Source organism: Penaeus monodon, chromosome 29, assembly GCF_015228065.2.
Source record: "Penaeus monodon isolate SGIC_2016 chromosome 29, NSTDA_Pmon_1, whole genome shotgun sequence".
Taxonomy (NCBI): Eukaryota; Metazoa; Arthropoda; class Malacostraca; order Decapoda; family Penaeidae; genus Penaeus; species Penaeus monodon.
In genome coordinates this window covers 11240344-11241195 of record NC_051414.1, presented here as the reverse complement: position 1 = coordinate 11241195, position 852 = coordinate 11240344, and the positions used below count along the sequence as shown (strand labels likewise).

The window sequence follows — 852 nt, the reverse complement described above, 5'->3', positions numbered from 1 at the left end:
TGAGAAAGGATTTTCGCCGGTTGGAGGAACGTTTTTGGGTTGGAGGAACGTTTTTGGGTTGGAGGAACGTTTTTGGTGGAGGAACGTTTTTGGTTGGAGGAACGTTTCTGGGTTGGAGGAATGTTTCTAAGTTGGAGGAACGTTTCTGGGTTGGAGGAACGTTTCTGGGTTGGAGGAACGTTTCTGGTTTGGAGGAACTTTTTTGATTTGGAGGAACGTTTTTTGATTCGAGGAACGTTTTTGGTTCGAGGAATGTCTTGGTTGGAGGAACGTTTTTGATAGAGGAAAGTCCTGGTGGAGATTGGTTGTTTTTTGCTGTTATGGGGACATTTTTTGGTTGTTGTTTTCCTGTCTGTTTCTCTTTTGTGTCTAAACGTCTGCGTCTTCAAACACGAATATTTTTTTTCGATTTGTAGTTAGATATTACCATGACATTTTTGCCAAGACTTTTTTCTTTTATAGGGAATGTACTTCTGATGTGAAGCAAATTCATGTTTCCCGGAAAACTGTATAATTATGATAATATAGATGTTAAAAAAGTATTTTAACATGTCTGTGATACCATTAACTATAATACGCTTATGGATTATTAACAATTGCAACATAATGTGTCTTTGCATCTTTTCCTTGTAAGCATGAAATTAGTGTTTTCAGATATAATGATAACTACGACAACATAAACATATGCAAATATAAACACGCTCACATAATAACTTAAACACACCCCACACATGACGCAGGACAAATGATCTTACACCGAAGAATGTAAACAAACTTTGAAAAAAAAAATCCTCACGAAAAGTATCTGACTAAGGTGACATGAGGCCTAAAGACACCTCGGAAATGTCCGGT

At 37.2% G+C, this 852-nt stretch overlaps 1 protein-coding gene across 1 annotated transcript in view; it reads right to left on the bottom strand.

Moving 5' to 3' along the window:
* Positions 1-435, bottom strand: part of LOC119591735 (serine/threonine-protein kinase shk2-like) — a 1880-nt gene extending 1445 nt beyond the window's left edge. The window contains exons 1-2 of the mRNA XM_037940485.1: positions 428-435; positions 69-291 (exon numbers count right to left, since the gene is read on the bottom strand). Coding sequence (XP_037796413.1) covers positions 69-291; positions 428-435 — 231 coding nt within the window. The remainder of the gene's footprint in view (positions 1-68; positions 292-427) is intronic.
* Positions 436-852: the final 417 nt, after the last annotated feature.